General features: G+C 42.0%; 1 protein-coding gene across 2 annotated transcripts in view; it reads left to right on the top strand.

Moving 5' to 3' along the window:
- Positions 1-21,831, top strand: part of KIF18A (kinesin family member 18A) — a 111,489-nt gene that overhangs the window by 29,701 nt on the left and 59,957 nt on the right. For both annotated transcript variants that reach the window (XM_034769862.1, XM_034769861.1), the window contains 4 exons: positions 755-952; positions 17,966-18,139; positions 18,709-18,783; positions 19,047-19,156. In XM_034769862.1, coding sequence (XP_034625753.1) covers positions 755-952; positions 17,966-18,139; positions 18,709-18,783; positions 19,047-19,156 — 557 coding nt within the window. The remainder of the gene's footprint in view (positions 1-754; positions 953-17,965; positions 18,140-18,708; positions 18,784-19,046; positions 19,157-21,831) is intronic.

The following is a 21,831-nucleotide window of genomic DNA, read 5'->3' as shown; positions in this document are numbered from 1 at the left end:
GGCAGCGCCTATTATACCAACGCATGAGTGTGGCATTCCTGAGGGCGCTACAGCCAACCCTACGGATAACACTAAGACAAAAATCTTTGTGCATGTGGGCACGCGCACACCTAGTATAGACTGGACATGAGCAACACATCTCGAAGAACAACAGTTATGAAAAGGTAGGCAATCTTTTTTTCCACAATGTAAATGGACAGGCAATACTGCTGAGCTACAGTTACTTACCAGTAACTTCTCTTTACTGAAGACCAGAACATCCACTCTTTTCCTACGGCACTTGGGACTCTACACTGTGAATCTAAAAAGTCTTTTTGGAAGAGACACGTTACATTTAAAATGACAATTGTATTATATACATCTCGAAGACAGAAAAGCCATTTTAGTCTGAAGTCTGCAAGACTGATTTGAAAGTGCATTGTGTCTTTAACAGGTAAACTTGAATTTTTTCCTATTACTATGTAAAGTGGGGAGCATATAATATTAGGACTTATTGGAGGGGAGCAGATAATCTTTAAAATTATCGCACTCTGCCCCTCTCCCTTAAATAGTAATTTCTGCTTAATATTTCAGTATGTATAGACTGACAACTCTAGGCAGTAGATTCTAAACACCTAAACAAACATTTTAATGTAACTATCCTTATGATGTGGAATTGTATTGTCCTTTAAATAAGAGCCATTGTTTGGGAATAGGTTGGTGGGTTTTGTTTTTGTTTTGTTTTTTTAAATCCTTGCAAATTTTTTCTTTATAGATTTATTTAAGGCAGCAAGATAAAACAGCAAGTATCAGTCAAAATGTTCGTATTGCCAAAATGTCCCTCATTGACCTGGCAGGGTCTGAACGTGCCAGTGCTACAAATTCCAAAGGAGCTCGTTTTAGAGAAGGGACCAACATTAACCGTTCACTGCTAGCTCTTGGAAACGTCATTAATGCCTTGGCTGATCCAAAGGTGAGTGCTGCTTTGTTTCAAATACAATAAATGTGCACACGTGTCAACTTTTCCTTATACTGTTTAACCAGAGGGAATATCATGTTAAAAAGAATACAACCTTGTATTATATTTTCTAATTTGTGCACTAATTTAGAAAATATATAAAAACTTCTTTCTCTGTGGTCTCTCACTATAGGAATAGTCTGCTATACTTTGCAATCACTGAACAATCTAAAGCAGCTTAACTATTGTATAGTGAGCACGCATTGAGTGCCAAAGTCACATTTCATGTGCACTTATAGGGCAGGGGCCTTTTATAAGAGTCCTGAATGCTTCTTATATCACTGGTGCTAGCAGTCTCAGTACCAGCATCTTCTTGTCCTTGATTGCCAAATTAGTTTAGTTAGAATTTTTGTAGTAATTAGGTAGCTTAACTATAGGTAGTTTTTTAATATAAAAATGGTGAGAAAAGCAGTATGCTACATTTAGCTTTAGTACATTTATCCAATGAGAAATATGTCCAGGCTTTAAGCATTGTGCCTGAATAAAGTGTCTAGGATCCCCTTGTTACGTACCAAAAATGCCTCAGAGAGAGAGATTCATAAGGGTAAATAAGTTTTTGTTCCTGTCCCACAAACATCCTAGAATTCATGTTTGTAAAAGGAAATCTTTTTGCCCTAGGGTGTATAATATTGATGTCTCCTAAACCCTTGCCTGCTTCCCCGATACTAAATTACCTACTGTAGATAAAGAAGAGGAAGGATTATGTCTCAAGATTCATTAAGTGGCTATTTCTTCTCTGAAGTTTGCTTTAGGTCATTTTAAATAACACAAAAGAGAAATTGTTTGAGACATCACAATAATGAAGTGAAGTTTGTAATACTCTTTAGCTGCAGTAGCATTGAGAATCAGAGTTTGTAAGGTACACGTAATTAACAAATCATTAACACGTGCAGAATGTGACTGTGACTGTTTTATGGCTTTCAGTGTTTTATTGCCCTTTCTAGCAAACTTCATTCTTCACCCATTTGTTGCAAAATGTTACTTGAACGGGTTCTCAGATCTGTATCCCACAACCTGGTCTCTATTGGAATGTGACCCTGCTACTTCCTGGCTGCTCTTTTAGAACCACTGGGGTTATGTTGTTTGACCATTTCTTCATTACATTATTTTCCTTCAGTTTCTTCATGGGCTGCCATCTCATCTAGGTAGGTTAGTGAAATCCAAGCTTAGGTGAAGGACTCTCTTCTTGTACAATATTTCCCAATGATGAAATAACGTGTCACCATTCAAAGTTTATGCCAGAGATAAACCAAATAATTTATTTATCTTTCCCATCTCTTCTCCAAAGCCTCCAAGCATATTCAGAGAGGCTTGTGTGCATAAACTAAATACAAAAAGAGTATAGCACTATTCCTGATAGAGTACCACGCTGTTCCAGAACTCATTCTTCTTGTTCATGGCCTTTGGGGAAAAAAGTCAAGGGGAAGTAATATCTGTCCAAATATTACAAAATTTAAAACTATGTAGTCGAGCCTGTTCTGAGCAGGCAGGAGTTGGGGCAGCAAAACAAACTTAAAATCCATTCCACCAGAGGAATAGCCATTTCTGTGTCTCATCTCCATAATTACTCCCGGGGGAATGTTGCGCCACTGCGCAATGCAGAATTTTGCAAAAATTAATGTGTGCCCAGAATTTCCTTTCCCCCACCGAAATGGACTGCAGTTTGCTGGACACCACTAGGGGCTGCTGAACTCCTCCCCGAGCCCAGCTCACACATAGAAGACACTGCCTGGGGAGTTGGGTAGGGGGAGCTAAAGGCAGCTGCAGTTCCCAGTATGCCCTAAGGGAAGGGGACAGTGGCACACAGGAAACTCCATGCAAGCCTGGGACCAAGCATCAGGCTGTTTCTCCCTCCTTGACTCTGGGGGCCAGCTGTCTGGGCTGGGGGGGCCACAGCTGGGCTCTGGGGTGGAGTCTGGGGAGGAGAAGGAGCAAGTATCTAGGCAAGAGTGGCCCCGTGGCTGAGCTCAGGGGGAGAAGGCACGGGGGTGGGGGACTGTGACTGGGTTCAGGGGGTGAGGGGATGCAGATATCTGGGCAAGGGAGGAGCCCTGCAGCTGGGCTCGGGGGAGAGGGTGCGGGTATCTGTGCCGGGGGGATTCTGCGACTGGGGGAGAGGGGTTTGGGTGTATTGGCTGGGCTCTGGTGGGGAGGAGTTGTGGGTGTCTGGCCCCCCGGCTGGGCTCTGGGTAGAGAAACACTAACTGGGCTGTTGTAGGTGTTTCTTTAACTCTACTCTTGAGGCGATTTTTGTTTGTGTCTGTATTGTTACAGACATACTTGCTGACAGGTCTTTTGAAATAAATTACCAAAATAATTGAAACTGATGTGATTTATGTAATGAAATTCACTTATTTCATGTATTCAGCTGTACTCTCAACTCTACAGCCAGATCGGAAGTTAATTTCAGGGATAAGTCCATCAGTCCTTATTTACATAAGTGCCTTCTTGAGGGATCTGCAGAAGTATCTTCATGAAGGAGGGGGAAAAAGTTACTATTAAAGTTGTCTGAATGTATTGCCATTTCCTGTCCCTACTAGCCTTCTCTTTCTTGTTTCATTGGATTGCTACTGGTCTTGTTGATAAAATGGAGAGAGTGGTTATGGACAGGACCATTTATAACTGCATTGAAACTTAGGGTTCAGAATTGAGGGTTGTGTATGTGTACTGTCATTACAATTGACCAACAGATGTGGCCTACCTCCTGTTAAACTGCTTTAGAATCTTTCCATGATTGTGAGCCATGGCTTATAACATCTACCACAGTGGTATCTCACATGTGGACTGGGGCCATTTGTGACCTCTGTGGCCCTTGTGGGCAACTATATTAGGAAAACTTCAATTTGATTATGAACTGAAGATGTATTCCTGAGCCACACTGCACCTTTTCAGTGTCTGGGCCACTCCTGTTGCAACAGGGAGGAAGTAAGAGGCTGGTCCCTTTTTTATCATAATGGTCCTCTCTGGCCTTGGAATCTGAACTGCTTTCCCTGCAGCCACCCAAAGCAACTTTGATGTGAGGCTAAAGTGCTCTAAACAGCAACTGTTCAGTTCTTGCTACAGCTGCTTCACCTCTCTACCATTGGCCATCTGCCGAGTCGCAGGGAATGGAGAAGAGTATCATTGGCTACTTTATTGCCTGTTTCCCTGCTAGGATGTAGGAGCCCCAGGGAGAGAAGGCAAGGAGATCAACTGAGTGTAGGGAGTGCCTATTGCAGAATGGGTCTTTGCTTCCTCCCTCACCCAGCAGCCCAGGAGAGGGGGAAAGAAATAGGCAAGACCCAAAAGAACTGTTAGAGTGCCCTGATTTTCTGCTCCAAGACATGTTAGAAAAGCTTGGGGGATGTTATTAACTTGTGCCAACTGGCTGTGGACTTTAGTGTAATATAATATTTAAACAACATTGCTGTCTTTTTTGAAGAGATCCCATGGAATATAAAATAAGATGTTAACAAATTACAGCAATTGTATTATGTGTTATATTTGATTACACACACACATAATGTAATATAATTTTTTTCAGAAACACTGGTATTACCCCTATAAGCTGGCTCCAGACTGCAGCATAGTTGTGTGGAAAGTGTAACATCAAGAATCTAGTGTATGCTGGGCATCTTCTAGAGCAGGATCTAATGATTCTATACTTCAGGGGGGGTAGACTTATGGGTAAGGTTTTTCTTTCACGGTGTGTTCCATACTCTACACCTTGGGACATCCCGTTTTTAAAAAAAAGCAAATTTAGAAGTGGCTCCAAGCAGGCTACTTTTAATTCAGGGCTTGGAGGGAGAAGGGAGGAAACATAAACTTACTAGTCAGAGGGTTAAACATGCTTTCCAGCAAACAATACACAATAGAAGATGGAGAACACCAGCAGTAAGGTCTGGGACTGTGTCTTGAGAGCCGAAGTCACACCCCCAGCTGCTTGCAATGGGGAGTATACCTAGATTTCTTCCATATCCAGACACAGCAAACCCTGATTTTCAGAAGCTCAATATTTCTCATCAACTCTTGACTAGTGAGTGTTATATAAACATGAAGCTCTGCTTCTTTCTGTCTGCTGGAACAGAGAAGAAAGGGTTGTGGTTTTGTTTTGTTTTTTTCTCTTCCACCAGCCTTTTCCACCCCTTATCCCTCAGCCTGCCTGGTGCTTAGGGGAGACTGGTCTCTACTCTACTCATCTTAGCCTTTTGTTTTTGAGTTCCAGCATCCGTATGTAATAGACATGATTTTTTGACAATTTCACTGCTGCCCAAATTGTTCTGAACAGCAGTGGAGAAACTGACCAATCTTGCTAATTCCACTCTGTTGCTGATGTTTTGCAAAGCTATGAGCACAGCAATGGATACATCAAAGCTTTCTGCATATTCAGGAAGATGATAGTGGATAAGTTTACATTTGGTTCACATTGGTAGGTTATTTTTACAACCATAACATGCTGAGCCAAAATCCTAGTACATAAAATAAATGGGAACACAGGCAAAAACAAACCTATAATTTAAGAATGAAAAAATATCAGATAGTGAATTGCCACGTCACAAACAATAGTCCATATTCCAGATCACAGAAATATTTTGGCTCCCTTCATTTTTGTAGCATGATGTGTACTAGAATTGTCTTGTCTTTTTCCCAGTGGAAGCTATTAAATGACGACTTTTTTTTTTTTTTTAACTTGGCCCTGCATTCAGTCAAGAAACTAACCGAAATCTGAAGCAATGTGCTGCAAATTACGCTGAATTTTTTTCACTCATTTATACTTAGGTTTAAAGAATAGACTACTTGATCTATTCTCAGTGCTCAGCATTCATGTTAAGTGTTGCAGGACAGGTATTTTCTAAAATAATTGTCCAATTAGTTACCTGCTTATTCATAAATGGTCTTTGTTTTTTCAAATCCATAATTACTGTAGATGTGACTCTTGGTTTCTCTCACCTCACCTCTCCTCACATTTCACTGTGACACATGGATTTAGTGTAACAAAATGGAGTGAAAACCAAGAATAAGAATGTACTGCTTAGGGTTGCCACTTTGGTAATTTCACTTGTGGAATACAAAGTGACTTCATGGCATCATATTGATGAGGCAGGTTTAAGGGGGATTCCCTAGGCAAAGATAACTGACTTTTTTCAGCTAGACTTGCAGTATATGGGATATACTGAGAAAAGGTGGGACTTATAGAAACCCTAATCTGCTAGGATAGCAGGAAGAAAAAGAGAGTTAATTTTATCAATGAGCCTAAATACAGGAGAGAGAAATAAACACAAGGGGGAGAGGGGTATCTAAGACAAATGGCCAAATTCTTCCTTAGGCAGTTTCAGTATGGCTTCTGCTAACATTGGTAGGAGATGTGCACCGGAGACAGCAGAATATAGCCCTTAGATTTTAGGTTTGTGTTTTGTTTTATGCATATGTTTCCTGTATTCATATTATATTATTTCTCAGGATAATGCCTCACAGGTAGATATGTTTGAGAGAGCAGATTGTTGCTTTGGAGATTTTCCATCAAATCACTGGTTACTTTCAGTGTGGAGCTAAGTGATGGAGCATAGGATTTTAAAAATTACATGTCGCAGCTGTAGGCCGTTCTCTTCAAAGTTTCATAACCTCTGTGTTGCAGGTGTGATTATTCATTATATGCAAATACTTGAGATTTGCAGATTATTAATAATGGCATGTTAATATAAAGCCCGCTTGACAAAAGTATGTAAGTATTCTTTTTCCCCATTGGTAAAATGGGGATAATGAGGCACAGATTGCAATTTGGCTAAGTCACACAACAAATGAGTGACAAAACCTTTATCTCCTGATGCTTAGCATGGTGTCCTATTAATGGACCATGCTGCCTCTTTATTACAAAACTAAAAAGTTTGCAATTCAAATGATAAATCAGATAATATAGTGGGGAAACCATAGCTCTAATTTGGAACTTTAGCTTTTCCTTTCTGAACCTTTCAAGAAGCTTGGCATCCTAAATGTTGGCAGAGTCTCCAGGGGCTTAATGTTTTATTGTTTTCATGCTACCCCATGCTGAGTTTTCAGTAACTGAACAAAGGAGCCATATGCCCATTCTTCTTGGTAACGGAGTCCTGTAACTTGGAGCCTTAAGAACTTAAGATTCCTGTCCTCTATAGCCACACATGCTATGTTGGACAAATCTTACATTAACAACACAGTTGTGGGCCCTGAGACCACTGATATACAGTCTTCCAAATGGTTTTAAATAATTGGAGAAAAAAGACTGAGGGTATTTTTCCTTCTGGAGTCAAGGCACATTTCACTCAATGTTTATGTTTTTGAAAGTTTGTGTCAGGGTGGCTATGTAATTGGTATAGTTGAAAAATGTTACCCCAGCCAAAAGAAAAGCCAGCAAAATGTCTCACACAGCATGTGGGAGTTTCTCCTCAGGAAATCCTTGTGGCTCACTGTTTCTGTCAAGCAGGGTAATGTGCTTGTAAATTTCATCTGACAGAAAATGTATTGCAACATCAACAGCACCAGAGAACTGCAGAGCTAAATTGTGGAAGAGTAACTGTCAAACCCCTTCAGCAAGCTGTACCATAAAGAAACTTGTGCTAGGAAAAATAAACCCAATGTGATATGAAATCTGAAGGAGTAGCACATGCTAGTGTCAGTACAAAGGAAATTCCCTCCCCATTCCCTGAGCAGGCAGTGAGGTAAAAATATAGTTATTTTCCTCTTCTTGCCAGTTAACTTGGATAAATTGGGCCAAGAAACACTCATACTTATTTGGCAGGAGGTTAAAACAAAGATAGTTTGACAGTTTATCTAATTTGCGTGTACATATGTCTGCTCAAGTACAAAGAGATAGAAGAATTCAGAAACAAAATTAACTTTCTCTCCAGCCTGTCACCTCATCTTGTCTTTTCTTTGTATTCAACATTTTTAAAATTACCATTCTTTTTTTGTCCTGTTGGCTAAACATCTCTTGACTTGATTACTGTAACCCCTCTTCCTCTCTGGACTCCCTAAAACCCATATCACTCCTCTAAAGTACATCTAAAATGCAGCCGTTAAAGTTCTTCCTTATCTACCAGTAAAGCCATGTCAATCCTCTCTTTACATCCCTCCTCCAGTTCCTTCTTGCTCCCTAGAGCTATGTCTACACTTAACTCCTGGGAAAATTCTGTGCACAATATTTTAAAATTCTGCAAATTTTATTTGTCAAAATAATACTATATAATCACACCAGTTTCAATTATTTTGGTAATTTATTTCAAAATACCAATCAGCAACTATGTCTATAACAATACAGAGACACAACAATTCCTCCAGGAGTAGAGAGTTAAGGAAACCCCTATGACAATCCAGTTCCTCCTCGCGAGAGTCCAGAAGGGGGGCCAGAAATCCACACCTCTTATCCCCCAAGTCCAGCCACACACACCAAGGCCAATCACCCCCTACTCCTTCCCCACCCAGACCCTAGCTGTGGGCCCCTAGCCCAGACATTTGCGCATGCATACACCCAGAGCCCATGGATCCAGAGGGAGAAACAGCGTGATGCTAGGTCCCAGGCTTGTATGGAGTTTCCTGCAGGCTGCCTCCTTCCTTCAGGGCATGCTGAGAGCTGCAGCAGCTCCAAACCCTCCAGCTCCCTCCCTCTTCCCCTGGCAGTGTCTTCTGTGTGCGAGTTGGGCTCTGCTGGGTCCAGTAGCCCCTAGTGGCAGCCAGCAGCTCTGCAGCTCATTTCTGTGAAGGAAAGGGAAATTCTGCTAAAAAAACATTAATTTCTGTGCATATTCTACATGTGCAGTGGCGCAGAATTCCCACAGGAATAACACTTCAAGCTAAGGTGGTGATTCCCCTGCTCACGTACACATGCTCACACTAGCTTTTATTAAGCTAGCATGCGTATAAATAGCATTGTAGCCATGGTAGGATGGATAGCAGCAGTGGCGGAATGGTTGAGTTGGGCCAAGTACATACTTGTGCCACATATCTAATATGCTAGATCTCTGCTGTCCTCCTTCAGATAATTCTAATTTACTTGTTTCTTCCTCAGTATTATAAAAAGTTAAAAAATAGTTTTCTCCACTCCATTATTACATTGAGTGAAATCAGGAAAAACTAATTCTTATGAGAGAGAAAAATAAAACAAAACTTGCAATCTTCTTTAGGTCTCTAAATGCACTTTAAGACGTACGCATGAAAAGTGCTGTATTAAGAGCTAAGTATTATCTAGTCTTATCTGTCTGGTTCTTATATTATCCAGTGTAGGTGTAGCTATGTCGGTCCCAGGATGTTAGAGCGACAAGGTGGGTGAGGTAATATCTTTTATTGGACCAAATTCTGTTGGTGAGAGAGACACGCTTTTGAGCCACCCAGAGCTCTTCCCCAGATCTAGACCTGATGATGTTACTTCACCCACCTTGTTCTTAGATTGTAAGTGTACTCATAATGGGGCAGGAGCTAGCTGGATTCTGTACAGTGCCAAACACACTATTGGTCCTTACCTAATTATATTTAATATCCTTAATAATAACTTATCTAACTACCTTCATTCACTTTCAGAAGTGAACAATCCCAAAATCTTTTCTTATGTTTAAACAAACTCTCATGAAATTTTTAAATAATAAAGTTGATAATGCTAAATGGTTGTGTTTGTTGCATAACTGCAGTCCTTAAAAAAGCCTAAAATGCATATTTAATGGAAGACCCTAAAATAATAACTTCTATTGTAATCATAAATGCAGCTGTGGCATCAATCTTTTTGAAGGTGAAGTGCCTCTTGCTGTCTTTGTGGTTGCTGTACTGTCACCCATTAAGCTGGAGTCCTGATGCTCCAACTCAATATTTTCACATGGTTAGGGCTTTTTCATAATTCTTTTATAGTTAAATGTTTGCAAAGTATTGGCATTAGCCTATGGCACTAATTACTTCATCTCGCTCTTTTGTATTAGTTATAGAATTAGCCAGCAGGAAACTTGTGAAGAAAGAAAAACTAAATATTCTTTCAGCGGTCTGTCTTAGTTGCACTGGATTTTAGTCATCACTTTATCACAGGGTTACAGAATATTCCATAATAAAATAATTCAGTTTTATATATTAAAATAATTTATTACATTTTTAACACTGCTGCTTGCAGTATGTATTCAGGTTCAGTATTGAAAGTGCACTTTGTGTCTTCCCATCATGAGTACTTACAGCAGTGGCACTTTATCTGGAAGGGGGAAAATGCCTTCCTTTTGCTTACAGTCTTCACTTCATAATATAAAATGCATTGCTAGATAATTTTTGAAGAGCCTTCTGGAAGCTGATTAGAAGGAGGCAACTCTGCAGTAGCAACTGAGAAGCAGGAAGGAGTAGATCCCTGCTAACTGAGGGTATGTCTACACTACCGGCCGGATTGGCGGGCAGCGATCAATCCAGCGGGGGCCGATTTATCGCATCTAGTCTAGATGTGATAAATGGATCACTGAGTGCTCTCTCATCAACTCCTGTACTCCAGCTCGGTGAGAGGCGCAGGCAGAGTTGATGGGGGAGCGGCAGCAGTCAACTCACCGTGGTGAAGACACCACGGTAAGTCGATCTAAGTACGTCGACTTCAGCTACCGTGGTTACAAATTGATTGATAGTTGCAGAGCAACTGGAAAAATTAAACAAAGTTAGACTGTTTGATCTATAATTCCCCAAGTCCCCCTTGTTTCCCTTTCTAGCGATAGGTTTTATGTTTTCCCTTCTCCAGTCCTCTGGAACCTTACCTGTCCTCCATGAGTTTGCAAAGATAGTTGTTAATGCTTCCAAAATTACTTTAGCTAAGTTCCTTAATTTAAGTACCCTAGAATGAATGCATCAGGCCTAACCAATTTGAGTACATCCAATTTATCTAAATATTCTTTAATCTGTTCTTTCCCTATTTTGGTTTTCATTCCTTCCCCCTTATTAATAATAATTGTGTTGACTATCTGGTCACCGTTAACCTCTTTAGTGACGACTGAAGCAAAATAGGCTTTAAGCACTCTGATGTCATCAGTTATTAGCTTTCCTTCCCCTCTAAGTAGGGAACTTACAGTGTATCTCATCTTTCTCTTGCTCCCAATATATTTAAAGAACCACTTCTTACTGACTTATGTCTCCTACTATGTCTTTTGTGCCTTAGCCTTTCTGATTTTGTCCCTACATGATTGTACTATTTTTTTTCTCTTTTTGTGCTCCTCCTTAGCAATTCTTCCATGTTCCCACTTTTTGTAGGATTCCTTTTTGATTTTCAGGTCATTAAAGAGCCCCTGATGGAGCCCTATTGACCTCTTCCTATTTTTTCCTATCTTTCCTTTGCATCAGGATAGTTTGCAGTCATGCCTTTTAATAACGTCTCCTTGAGAAACTGCCAACTCTCCTGAACAACTTTTTCCTTTAGATTTTCTTCCCATTGGACCTTACCCACCAGTTCTCAGTACTCTAACCTCCATGAGTGTGGAGCATTCCTTCCTGGCATGGAATAGCAGCCCTGAGCAGGGAGAAGGGTTATAAGTCCTTTTGGATATACAGGAGCCAATAAATGTGTGCTGCATCCTTCAGCTATGGAGCTCTCCTCAAGCCCAGAAGGAGGAGTGGAAGGATTTTAGGGTTTTATTCCCTTGCTGGCCCTGACAAAGCCACCAAATCTCTAAGGCTACAAGGGCCTGTGAGCATTTGGGTCCTGTGTCTATGGGAATCTTACCCTGTGGATTTATTTGGTGCAGGATGAGGTCCTTAGTAGCTACAATCTTATCTGATGGCGATTCAATGGGTATTGTGAAAAGTTTATTTTTCGAGTGATAGCTCATGTTGATTCCAAGTAGGCATGCACGCACTGCATGCACGGTCATCGGACCATTTTCTCCCGGCAGTACCCGTCGGGTTGGATGTGGAGCCCCCGGGAGTCGCGCCTTCAAGATGTTGTATATAGGTCCCTGCCGACCCATTGCCTCTTCAGTTTCTTCTTACCGCTAGTGATGGTCGTTTGAGCAGCTCTCTTGTTACAGGAAGCGATCCCTTAGTGGACTCTTTCTTGTTGACCCTATAAATAGTTCAAAACTTAGTATTGGTTAGTCAAGTAGTTTTTACTTATCTTAGATGTGTTTCAGTTGGGGGTTTTCCCGCACTGTTTCCCCTCCCAGCGACTGGGGCGTGCCTCGGTCTCAAAGGTTTCAGCCATGCAGGTCCTGTTTAAAATCCATGGCAAAGAGAGACCCACACAACTCCTGTTTAAAGTCTTTGGGGGAAGCCCATCAGACTGATAAGTGTAAAAACTCCAGAGGCTTCTGCCCAAAGACAAAAAAGGAGAGAGACTTCAGCCTGAAATGGCTCCTCATGGAGTCAGCCCTTCATCCCCAGCCAGCTTTAGCAGCGTCCGACCGCAAGCCCAGCACTTCGGTGAACAGTGCCTTGGTAACAGAGGCCACATGCCGAGAAAGGACTTGGGCTCCAGGGACCCTCGGCACCACCAGTCCCCGGTGCTGAAGACCTCCTTTGGTGCGAGCACCTGGCACCGCTCCCATTTACCGGTGTCGCACAGAAAGATGATGTCAGGCAGAGGTTGCTCTCCCACTAAAGCAGTGGAACAAGGAGACACCAATGGGGTGCGTCCCATGCCGGGACACCCTCCTCCTTCTCCTACTCAGCCAGCACCAATGACTCTGGCCTCACAGGGAGGTCTGTCGAGTATGGGTCTAATGGACTCCCTGGTGCCGGGAGGGTTGAGAGGAGGATTTAGACCTCCTCTCCATGAAGGACACCTTTTGAGGCAGCCAGAGACCTCATAGCAATGACAGTATAGTCCCCCATCCAGGCACTGGCACCACCGCAGAGAGGCACCGTGCCCTCTAAGGGCAAGCCAGCGATAATGCGGCACCGCTCGTCCTCACCCCAGCACCATCGCACTCCACACCACTTTGGTCACTGGGCTCAGAGTCCTCATCAGAGGCGGAATCATACACCTCTGGGCGAAGTCGGCACTGTTCGTGGCACTGCTCCAGACAGGAGGAAGGGCAGCCTTTGCCTATAATGGCATGGCCACCACAGTGGCAGGCACTGGCTCAGTGACACTTCTGGACCCCATGGGCCTACCACCAAGTCCAAAGGCCGGGGTCGAGATCTTTGTCTGTGGTTTCGGAGGCACAGGTCCCTCCATCTTCATCCGTATTTGTTGCCCGCGAACCTCCGCGTGGACGCGAGTTGTGCACACAGGTCAGCACCGAAATAGCAGCAGGAGCCGGGGCCAGTACCAAAACAGGCATGGAGGCCAGCACCACTACTGCCATCACGCAGGGCACTTCAGTGTAAGGGGATCCCCGTAAACCAGAGAGGCAGAAAAACACAGTGCCCCATGGGGCATCTTCCTCATCTTCCCCTTGATAAAGCCATGGCAGGCACAACCACCACGCTACCAGCCATGGACAACAGAGCCCACCAGGAATTGATCAGAAGGGTGGCTCAAAATTTGGGCATGCAGGCAGAGGAGGTGGCAGAGGAGACCGACCCCTTGGTTGATATTCTGGTGCCGAAGGGTCACTCAAGGGTGCTTTGCCTCTCATTAAAACCATCAATAACACTACAAAAGCGTTGTGTCAAATGCCCGCCTCTTTTTCCCCTACGTGGCAAAAGTTGGGGGGAGTGATGGGGAAAGTACTTTATCCCTTCAGAAGGTTATGAGTACTGGTTCACTCACCCTCAGCCGGACACTCTGGTGGTGGAGGCAGCCAACCAGAAGAGAAGACAGGGACAGCTGGGACCGACCCCTAAGTCCAAGGTGGCTAGGAAGCTGGACCTCTTTGGTAGGAAGGTATTCAAGTTCCCAACCAACAGACAGTCCTCAGCCTCTATAGTTTTAATTCCTGGAACACATTGTCCAAATGTAAAGAGCTTCTTCTGGCAGACTCCTGCTCTGAATTTGCTGCTGTCCTGGAGGAAGACAAGGTTGTAGCGAGGACCTCCTTACAGGTCTCCTTAGACTCGGCAACCTGTACCATGGCAACAGCCATAGCTATGAGAAGAAGCTCATGGTTTCAGGGGTCAGGACTCCTGCATGAGCTCCAGCAGACCATTCAGGACTTGCCCTTTGACTGTGTAGGGCTCTTCTCGGAGCAAACAGACACTAAGCTCCACAGCCTACAGGACTCAAGGGCACCTCTGAAGTCCTTTGGGATTCACACACCAGCCTCCCAAAGGAAGCATTTTAAACCACAGCCTGCTCCTTGCTTCTACCCAGCTCTGCCTAGGCAGGACTATAGCAAGAAGCGGGGCCCTCTCAATCCTCCTCTAACCAGGGCCAGGGCTCAGTGAAGCATCCTCCAGCAACTAAGCTAAACTTTTGAGGGTGCGCCCGAGGGCGACTCACCGGTTCAGGTCCCGGATTTCTTCCCTTAGTGAATCGTCTATCCCATTTCTACCATGCCTGGGCACAAATCACCTCAGACCAATGGGTTTTGAGCCCAGTAAAATTGGGATATTCTCTCCAATTCTGTTCCCTCCCACCTTCCTATCCTCCTTCCCTGATCCTCTTCAGGGACCCTTCTCATGAGCAACTTCTCATGCAGGCGGTGCGAACACTGCTACAACTCGGGGTGATAGAGGAAGTCCCTCTACAATTCAGGGGGAGGGGATTTTATTCCCAGTATTTCCTAATCCCGAAGGCCAAGGGTGGGTTCAGACCTATTTTAGACTTGTGAAACCTCAACAAATTCATAAAGAAGATAAAGTTACGCATGGTCTCTCTGGCCTCCATTATCCCCTCTCTGGATCTGGGGGACTGGTACGCCACCCTCAACTTGAAGGACATGTATTTTCACTTGTCCATAGTCCCGCCCCATAGTTGGTTCCTCCGCTTTATGATCAGCAGTGCTCACTATCAGTTTACGGTTCTCCCCTTCGGCCTCTTGGTGGACACCCGAGGGGCCACCAAGTGCATGGCAGTCTTGGCAGCCGTCCTGCAGAAGCGGCAGGTACAAGTATTCCCGTACCTCGATGACTGGCTAATTAAAGGCTGCTCCAGGGCCCAAGTGGAGGCCCATGTGAGCCTAGTTTGGACAACGTTCCACAGGCTCAGCCTGATACTAAATGTGGCAAGGTCGACCTTAAACCCAACTCAGAGAATAGAATTGATCAGTGCTCTCCTGGACTCTGGTCAAGCCAGGGCTTTCCTTCCAAACACTTGCTTTCTCACAGTGGGCGCCATCATAGAGAAACTCATGCGATACCCACTATTATGGCACAGAATTGCCTGAAGCTGCTCGACCATATGGCCGCATGTACATATGCAGTACAGCACACCAGCTTGCGTCTCCATCCTCTTCAGGCTTGGCTAGCCTCGGTGTACAGACCAAATAGAGACCACCTAGACAAGTTGATTACACTCACTCCCCCAGTTATCGAATCCCTCAAGTGGTGGCTCAACCCACAAGTGGTGTGTGGGGGGAATGCCCTTCTCCGGGCCTCAATCCTCATTGTCTCTAGTAACAGACGAGTTGACGATGGGTTGGGGGGTACACTTAGGAAGTCGCAGGACTCAGGACCTCTGGTCCCAAGCAGAACTTTTGCTGCACATCAACGTCAAGGGGCTGAGGATAGTCCACCTTGCTTGCCTGACATTTCAGGCCCATCTAGAGGGCAGATATGTATCAGTATTGTCCGACAACACAACAGCAATATTCTATATAAACAGAGAGGGTGATGCTCTCTCCTCCCCTGTGCCGGGAAGCCCTTAAGCTGTGGGACTTTTGCATTGCCCATTCGATACACCTGGAGGCATCCTACCTTCCAGATTCCCAGAACGAACTGGCCGATCATCTGAGCAGGTCATTTCACATTTCAGTCACGAGTGGTCCCTCCACCCAGATGTTGTGATCAACATCTTCCAACGGTTGGGGCTTCCCCAGATAGATTGTTTGCAACAAAGTACAGCAGGAAGTCTCACCAATTTTTTCTCCTTCCTGAATCACAGCCTGGGCTGTGTCAAAGATGCTTTTCTCGTCCCTTGGAGGGACTATCTACTCTACGCTTTTCCGCCCTTCCTGTTGGTACACAGGGTCCTGCTGAAGGTCAGAAGGGAGGGAGCATCAATTATCTTAATAGCACCAGTGTGGCCCTGCCAGCAGTGCTTCATCATGCTTCTAGACCTGTCAGTGGACACGTCTATAACCTTGCCCCTGGTCCGAGACTTGATCACCCAGGACCATGGCTGTCTCCAGCATCCCAATCTGAAGTCTCTCCATCTCACGGCATGGAAACTCCATGGTTAAACCTCTCTGATCTCACATGCTCAGACTCTGTTAGAGAAGTCTTCCTTAGCAACAGGAAGCTATCCACTAGGGCCACCTATCTGGCCAAGTGGAAAAGATTCTCCATTTGGGCATTACAAAAACACACTCCCCCTTTACAGTCATTGATTCCTTTTATCCTGGACTATTTCCTGCATCTAAAACAGCAAGGTCTGAATAAAAGTGCACCTAGCAGCTATCTCAACTTTCCACCCCAGTTTGGCTGGTTGCTCAGTTTTCACAAACTCCATTAAGGGATTAAATAGGCTCTACCCTCAAGTAAAACAGCCAATTCCCCCAGGGGATCACAACCTTGTGCTCTCTAAATTGATGGGACCTCCTTTCGAGCCTTTAGCAACATGTTCTCTCCTCTACCTTTCCTGGAAAGTAGCATTCTTGGTAGCTATAACTTCAGCCAGGAGGGTCGCTGAGCTTAAGGCTAGCCACCATACAAGGTCTTCTATAAGGATAAGGTGCAGTTGAGACCATCCCCGCCCTTCCTCCTGAAGGTAGTTTCACAATTCCATGCAAACCAGGATATTTTTCATCCTGTGTTCTTTCCTAAGCCACACGCTAGCAACAGGGAATGAATGCTCCACTCCCTGGATGTCAGACGAGCATTAGCTTCTACATTGAAAGAACAGAGCCATTTCGAAAATCACCACAACTCTTCATTGCGATTGCGGAGCGCATGAAGAGGCTTCCATTCTCATCCCAAAGGATCTCTTCTTGGATCACGTCCTGTATCCAGGCATGTTATGAGTTGGCAAAGATACCTGCCCCTGCAGTGATAGCACACTCCACAAGGGCGCAGGCATCCTTAGCTGTGTTCCTGGCACAAATTTCTATCCAAAACCTCTGCAGAGCAGCAATGTGGTTGTCAGTCCACACCTTTAGATCGCACTACGCAATTACACAGCAGACCAGAGATGATGCAGCTTTCAGCAGAGCGGTACTACAATCAGAGATTCCATAAACTCCGACCCCACCTCCTACTAAGGCTTGGGAGTCACCTGCTTGGAATCTACATGAGCAATCACTTGAAGAAGAGAAAACAGTTACCTACCTCTCATAACTGTTGTTCTTCGAGATCTGTAGCTCATGTCCATTCCAAGACCCACCCGCCTCCCCTCTGTCGGAGTATCCGGCAAGAAGGAACTGAAAGGCAGCAGGTTGGCGGAGACCTATATACACCGCCATGAAGGCGCGACTCCAGGGAACTGCACAGCCAACCTGACTGGTACCGCTAGGGGAAAAACCTTCCGACTGTGCAGACAGCACACCTACTTGGAAGGACATGAGCAACGCATCTCAAAGAACTACTGTTCTGAGAGGTAGATAACTTATTTTGTTTGTTTTTAATATAGATGATAAAGATTCCACCATAGTCCATTTTCTGTGCCAGTACAAGGCTGTCCACATCACAAAAATCACCATTCTCAGCTATCTAGGGTATAGAAAGCAAATGGCTAACTTTCAAAAATTCAAGCAATAAATGCACTAACCCTTGATTTTTGTGGGGAAAGATTTAAAGTGGATAGTGTGATTTGGAGGAAGATTACTAATGGAAGTGAAAGATTATAAGGCTTTACCACTTGCCACTAATGAATGTACTGTTGTCTTCGTGGGATTATTAAGTCTTAAAACAGACTTTTAAGGTAGGTCAAATATACTAACTTCCGTAATCCATAAAAACACTTGTCACTTTTTATTCCAGAGCAAGAAACACATTCCTTATCGTAACAGCAAGCTTACTCGTTTACTGAAAGATTCTCTTGGAGGGAATTGTCGGACTATAATGATAGCTGCTGTTAGTCCTTCTTCTATGTTCTATGATGACACTTACAACACTCTTAAGTATGCAAACCGAGCAAAAGATATTAAATCTTCTGTAAGTAAATTTATACAACTTATTTTGGAAGTATTAGAGTCTACAAAATTAAAATAGCATGGGATTAAAAGAACAAAGCAGTTATGTGTCTAAAGAACCATTAACTTACAATTTACTTGGCTTTTGCATCAAAATTTTGTTGAATCATCTAGTCCAATATACTTCTATTTTCTTATTTATATTTTCTTCTACTTAAATATTTTAAGATGAGTTACATTAGAAATCAAATATCATGCGTTTAAGGTAAATGCCAGTGCTAGTCTTCAAGAATGCAAACTTTATTTGCCCCAGGGAAACCATAGATCTCAATGTACTTTACAAAGATATCATTATCCCCAATTTTCTATATTTGTGAAACATGTGCCCTTGGACATGCAGACCGTGTCCATAACCATTGGCAGAATTAGGAATAGAACCACCATCTTCTGGCTTCCAACCTGATCTAACTTTTGTCTCATCTTGTAATACAGTATAAATTTAATTAGTGATATTTGTATCTAGTGCAGTTACTGTGTATGATGTATCATAAAGAATGTTGTTAAAATTTAACTTTCTCTTTTCCTTAACAGTTGAAAAGCAATGTTGTTAGTCTGGACAGTCATATAAGTCAATATGTTAAGATTTGCAATGAACAAAAGAAAGAGGTATGTCAGTCTTAATCACTATAATTACTATACTGAGGTTTAAGCAGAAAGTGTATAATAAATGAAAGTATTGGGTAAGATTTGTCTTACCATTTCTCTGTAGTTTTCCTAAGGAGCAAATGTTTCCATGTTCTATTCAGGAGGATATCCCTAACTGTTAATTTAAAAATGCCTCTTACAAGAGGAGAAGCACAGAAAGATGGTGAAAATTACACAAGGCAAGCTTTGTATTTCAATCAAAACATATTGTCCTCATTTTTCAGATCATAGTGCTGAAAGAGAAGCTGAGAGCATATGAAGAAGAAAAGGCAGCCATTCCTGAAAACCATGGTACAAGTGTTCTTTCAAACCAGCAGCAAGTGGAAATACAAAGGTAACATATTAAGGTCTCATTTTGACAAATTTAGATTTGCAGAATTTTACCATAGAGGTCTATACTTTAAAAAAAAAAAAAAAAAAAAAAAATCTTTGTTTCAGCTTGATTCATGTTGACCTCTCTAAAGTAGATGTGACATTATACTCAATATCATTTTACAGTACATCTTGATGGAGGGATTTAAAATAAAATAAATCTCATGACAGACTCTTTGTAATTGGTCTCTCTTGACTCTGCTACAGAACTTTAACTTAATGGCAGGAAAAATATCAGTTGGTGACCTTAATGAACATTTTTTTTACTTCCTATTCAATGATAAACTTTCAGCTATTAAGTTTCAATATAGGCATATGAGCTTTCTAAAGCTATATATTAAAGGCCATATCTTCCATTTATTATAATCTGATGACAAAAACACTACTGTAAAGGAATAATCTAGTTTTTCCTGTTTTTAAAAAAAAAAAAAAAAAAGTTTAAGTGCTGGACGGGAGCTAGTTCTTCAGCAAAAACAAGTAGCAACAAGGTATAAATTTCATTATATTGAGCTTTCTATTTAAAGGTTCAGAAACCATGCGCACTATACAGGAAAAAAAAAAAAAAGGCAGATAGTTGAATCTTTTAATAAACCTGTAAAATGATGATACTTGGTTGAGACATGTTGTATAAATTAAGAAATACTTGTAAAGTATGTGAAAGATGAAAAAGTGTGACGTATTAACTGAAAATCCTCCTTAAATTGTGTGGTTAAAATAACCAAAAAAAATAAAATAAACCAAAACACTGCAGTCCTGGAATCCTGAAAAGGACATTGGTCTGCTTACCAATTAGTGGCCAAATAGAAAAGCACAAATTGATTTTACCCAGTCTCTCATCCTCTTTGTTTCTAATAGAACGTGAAATGTATTCAGATAATTTGAAAATAAAAAGTTTTCTGAAAAAATCTTGACTGATTATCTCTTTTTAAAAGGAAAACAGAAGAAGTAAGCATTTGATGCTTTAACTATCTAGCTAAATTATTGGGTAAAACACTGAGTTCTATGGTACCCACTCAGTTCACGTACATCAGCATTTGGGGGTGGGGGGATTGGTGAAGTTCTGAAATCTGTAGATATTTTCCTATTAAATATCTACCAGTTTGAGAAAAGTGTCTCTGTTTACTCTGGTCAGCAGTGTTTGTTTATCGTTGAGCACTGAGCCTTACAAAAATCTAAACTTCACCATTGAGCCTTTGTTTTAAAATGTTTATCTTGTATGCACTCTTTTTTTACAATTTGTTCAATTTGTGTCATCTGTGATTTATGTAAGTTGGAGGTACTGAAGTTCAATAAACTGTCAGTTAATTTATCTTTTTAACTACTGATATATCTTGGTCTAGATACTGTTGTACTGTTAAAGGCAGGGATTTATCCGCACACTAATACACAATTTTTTTTCCTAGCCAAGAATTCATATAGTGTAATGCAATTCTTCCCTAATATTGAAAGACAAATATATTGGGAAAATCTCACAAATATATTTGGAATGCAAAAAATAGACCCCTTGAATCTAAATGTTTTAATTAAAGTACTTGATTATGGTGTTTATGGTGAAACTAAAACTTCACAAAATGCAGTTTCACTAATCCTATAATGTAATGCTGATACTATAAGGTTTGCTATCCCTATCTTTGGTTGAGTCAGAAATATATTGATTTTATTCCTGCTGTAAAGTGATTCTAAGCCATGTGTCAATTTTGCCTATCCACTTTAAGATTTCACAAAAGTCCCTATAAAATGGGAGGAAAAAGGTCTGAAAACAATGGTCAATAGTTGGAAAACTATCCTGCAGTAATGCTGAAGCATACCTAAGTCTCATAGTCGATAACAAATGAGGTGGTGTTTGCAAGGTGATGCACTGGTCATTTTTGCTAATGTAATTCTGAGCACCATATATAGGATTCATAGAGTAGGGAGAGGATTACTCAGTTCTGGGCACCATTTTATCAGGAAAAATATTGAGACTGCTGAGAATTCAGAGAGGAGTAACGCAAGCAATCCACAAGCTAGAGAAATGGACTCAAAATAAAAACATAAATAGCCAAACTGTCAATATATGTTGTTGTTTTTTTAGTTAACTTAACATTACATAGTGTGTGGGAACAGCAGACATTTGTAAACACCAAGAACAGAGTGGAATTATTTGGGATGGTACAGTTTTGTGTTGAGCTAGAAGCAATAGAATGAAATTGGGAAATGGAAAACTTAGGCACAATGTCAGGAAAAGTTTCCTGACAGATCTATTAGAGTGTTGAGTAGTGTCCCAGGGGAAGTAATTGAAGCCCATTTCATGGAACTTTAACAACTAGGCTAGGCAAAAAATCTCCCAAAATGTACTACAGAGAACAATCCTGCCCTAGTAGGAAGCTAGTCTAGATGACCTAATAGATCTATGAAATGTTAAATTTCTTATACAGTAACCTAGAATTATTGAGATTTTATCAAAAGTACAAAGAAACTGATCAAGATCTAGTTATTTAAAAGACTGGAATGTGATGTAAATTTCTGGACAAACTAGTATTTTATATGAAGGGGTCTATTCTTTTCTTTGTACTAATAATTTTGTAAGGCTCTGCTTATTTTAGAATCTGGGGACACGAGCTAAGAAATTGAACTTCATTTTTTGATGATTTGTGT

The sequence above is a fragment of the Trachemys scripta genome, chromosome 4 (genome assembly GCF_013100865.1).
Source record: "Trachemys scripta elegans isolate TJP31775 chromosome 4, CAS_Tse_1.0, whole genome shotgun sequence".
NCBI lineage: Eukaryota > Metazoa > Chordata > Testudines > Emydidae > Trachemys > Trachemys scripta.
Note: the sequence above shows the minus strand (reverse complement) of the source record. Positions and strands in the feature narration are given on the sequence as shown.